Source organism: Saprolegnia parasitica (genome assembly GCF_000151545.1).
Source record: "Saprolegnia parasitica CBS 223.65 unplaced genomic scaffold supercont2.369, whole genome shotgun sequence".
In the NCBI taxonomy this organism is placed as follows: Eukaryota; Oomycota; class Saprolegniomycetes; order Saprolegniales; family Saprolegniaceae; genus Saprolegnia; species Saprolegnia parasitica.
In genome coordinates, this window is record NW_012156763.1 from 1 (window position 1) to 3,488 (window position 3,488).

The following is a 3,488-nucleotide window of genomic DNA, read 5'->3' on the forward strand; positions in this document are numbered from 1 at the left end:
AAGACCAGCAACGTACTGTGCGTAGGTGGCACGGATCGTGTTTTGCTTCCTCAAGGATCGGTGACGTGGGCATAGTCAAAACAAGATACCGAGCGAATTGGGTGCGAGAAAAAGCGTGCGTCCAGCAATCACGTCCACCTGCTCTTTCCATGGGATTCTCAGGTCGTTTTCGTTGTAGTACAGTACATTGATAGCGTAGTACGGTGGATAAATTTCCTCCCGTCCAGCGAGAAGCGCTGTCGATGCGAGGAGGGCAGCTTGGAGCCCTTGACGACGCCGGGGTAAACGGCTCTGATCCAGTGACGTCGGCAGTAGAGGGTGGCGCCGACCTTTTCCAACCTCTATCGTTCGATACCTGTCGGGTCTGATATTTTTGTGGAGAAATATATATATATATATATTATGAAGTCAAAGCCTCTTTCTATACATACCCTGTATATTTGAATATTTAGTGTATCATACAATCGGCAGCTGGGCGATCAGACAAGCCAGCAGCTGGATCTCGACCTTGCACCCTCATCCACGCGCTTCCGATGTAGGCCGTCAGTCTTGAAAGTGCAGTTCAAATGGCGCCGTCGTGGTGTCGGATTTTCCTCGTTCAAGTCGGTTTTACCGTCCTCGTCTTCGGCTCGATTGTTGGCTTGTACGCTGCGCAGTTTACGCCCGACACGATCGTGCTCGAGTCATCCCCCGCGTCGTCCTGCTATGCGCTCAGCATGACCCACGCCGACGCCTCCCGCGACGCCTACGACCTTTGCGACGCGAGCCTGCTCTTGCAGCAGCAGCACGTCCGCCTCCGCGAGCGCGACACCATTCGCTCGATGGCGCTGCGCATCCCCAAGCAGCGCTGCTTTGTGCTGCTGTACGTCCAGGCGCGGCCCCTGTTTCGCAATCCAACCGCGTACATCTACCTCAATGCGTCGACGATGGGCGCAGCGATGGCGCGCAAGCACGGCGACTTGATGCCGTATGAGAATTGCACGCTCGCCAACAGCTTGGACAAGCGCTTTGGCATTCGGTCGACCGCGCACGACCTTGTCGTGACGATCGACGCCAGCTTTTGGACGTCGAATGGCACGCGCGTCGACGCCTTGTCGTTTGATACTAGTACCTCGTCCGAGTAGTCAGTCGTCTCGAGTCCATTTTTATTCGCTAAGTTATTCCAGTCCTAGTGTTGTTGTGGTGCGTTCCGTCCACGGCTCGCATGAACGAATAGCAATGGTGCTTCCCGTCACATTTAGCAAGCAAAGCCGCTTCACCGCTACAGACGAGACACGACGACACGTTGACTCCCTAGCTGTGACCACGGAGCTTGAACAAGTCGCATTCCAGCGACGGGCGAAAGCAGAGGCATGCAATCGACGAGGAGGCACGAGGCAACGGGGGTGCAGTACCAACACCGTCGGTGAACTTGACGAGGCAACACGATTCAAGTGTGCGTTGATGTGGACTATAAAGGGCACTGTACATGTAAAAGGCACCAGCTTCGTTCGAGACACGGGCAGAGACGTCGGCAGAGAAGTCGACGCGTAGAGTAGAAATGCATACATGCCCCAACGCAACGACAAGATCTTGACCACAGAAATGTCCTCTGGAAGTGGTACTAGTAGTACTGTGTAGCGATGGATGACGTGGCAGCGGCGACGAGACCCGCACAAATATCAGAGGGCCAAACCGTGCGGTCGTTGCCAGGCTGGCTGGCTGCTGTTGAATGCGACTGCGTGTGCAGGTGCCAACTTCCGCCCACCTTGCGATCACAGCCTCGAACAGCTCTACTAGCATCGACGATCGTCATGTCATCTCCTTGGCGTTATGCGCGTCAGGTTCACTAGCACGACTTTTCTACGTTGGCTCGTCACAGATGAAATGAGTCATATTCGCCTCTGTTCTCGCATCAGTCGAACCGGAATTAAGCTTAGCTGAGGGTCTTGCATGCGGCGTGAGAACGTCATTCTGAGATGCTGAGATGGCCGGCCGTAGCATACTACGCATCGATTGGGTGATCTCCATCGAGAACCAGCCAATGAACAAGCAGACACGTCATGCATTATAACCAATGCGCGCATCGTATTTCTCCACCGCTGCCACGAGGCCTTGCCACGTTCCTGGAAGCATTCCACGCGAGCGAAGATTCTGCTAAAACAGATTATGCATTGATTGCAAGACTGCAGAACTACTGACTTACGGCACTTGCATTGTAGTACGCTGGACGAATTGGTCGGGTTACAAGATGACCAACGTTGCTTGATGCGTTGGCTTACTCGACCACCGCTACCTCGTCAACGCCGCGGCATTCCGCTAAGCAAGAGAAGCAAGAATGCCCTTATCGGTCCGCTTGGGTGTCGTGATGTTGAAGCTGTTGACTCGACCGCTTCAACAACGTGCTTCAACACGGCAGCGACGGTAGAGGTACCATGGTAGAAGACGTTGCTTGCACAATCGGATGTGGGGTTTGCAGTCGGTGCACTGTGAACCCTCTCAGACCCGTCAGTGTAACAACATGAAGCGTGAAGCGAGCGTAGTGACTAGCGTGGAGATGCTAGAATTTGTAAGCAATTAAGCAATGTCGCCCGAAGCGACCGTCACGCTCGATGAAGGTGCGTAGGCAGGCGTTCGAATGTGCTTTGATTGGCAGTCGCCACTCGTCCCTTGCAGCATCTCGCCGGACGCAAAAATGAGCCGGCGGTGAAAAGACATGTTACTGGGACGCTGCTTCATGGCCCGTCTAGCACGGCTGCTGCCCACACTCATGGGTGCACAACCACCGTGTATGAGCGCTGTCATCCAAATGCAGCGTTGCCGAAATGACATTTCTGCATGCAAATCTTGATCCAATGACACGCCTTGTGGTCCTGCCACGTCGGCACCACCATACGGATGACGTCAAGCTCGCGCACCTCAAGTTCGCGTCGAAACGAGGTCAGAGCTTCTACGGCAACTCAAGTCCTTTGTTAGTATACGTGCTCGTGTCGCGTGTCCTTACACTAGACTGTACTGTAGTCGGGTCCCTTTTGTTTGTACAGACATATGCTTGCATGTGCCAAGTCTACTTCCGCACGCACTGTATGCAGTGGGCGACGCGTCACGATATTGTCCCACCATGTAGCCAATGAACGTGCCTCATTTACTTGAGCGCCCTTCAGGTTCGCGCACTTGGAGCTTATCAGGCGGCAACAGCCGTCTTTATAGAACCCGTTTGGAACTGTGTTGGGCGCTGCAGTAACCTGCGGAAGCCCGCTCGTCCATGCACTTGAAGCGCGCATTTCGTCTCTCACCGCAGCATGCGCTTGCGGCTGGCCATATCCATGGCCGCTGCCATCGTCGCGGTAGCCCATGGCGGCGGCTGCGAACAGCGGCGCTGCTGGACGCCGGCAACGCCGTGCCTCGACGGCGCTCGTGGGTGCGTGGCGCGGCAGCAGGACGGACACTGCCCGACGCAGACCACGCTGTGCACGGCTGCCGTTCTTGACACGCCCGTCGAGTCGGTG

At 55.3% G+C, this 3,488-nt stretch overlaps 1 protein-coding gene across 1 annotated transcript; it reads left to right on the forward strand.

The window, feature by feature from the left end:
* Positions 1–566: 566 nt before the first annotated feature.
* SPRG_16666 (hypothetical protein) lies at positions 567–1,231 on the forward strand (the record flags this gene model as incomplete). The annotated part of the gene is made up of 1 exon (XM_012356075.1): positions 567–1,231. The coding sequence occupies one exon, from the start codon at positions 567–569 to the stop codon at positions 1,122–1,124; it is 558 nt and encodes a 185-aa protein (XP_012211465.1). The 3' UTR covers positions 1,125–1,231.
* Between the last annotated feature and the right edge of the window lie 2,257 nt (positions 1,232–3,488).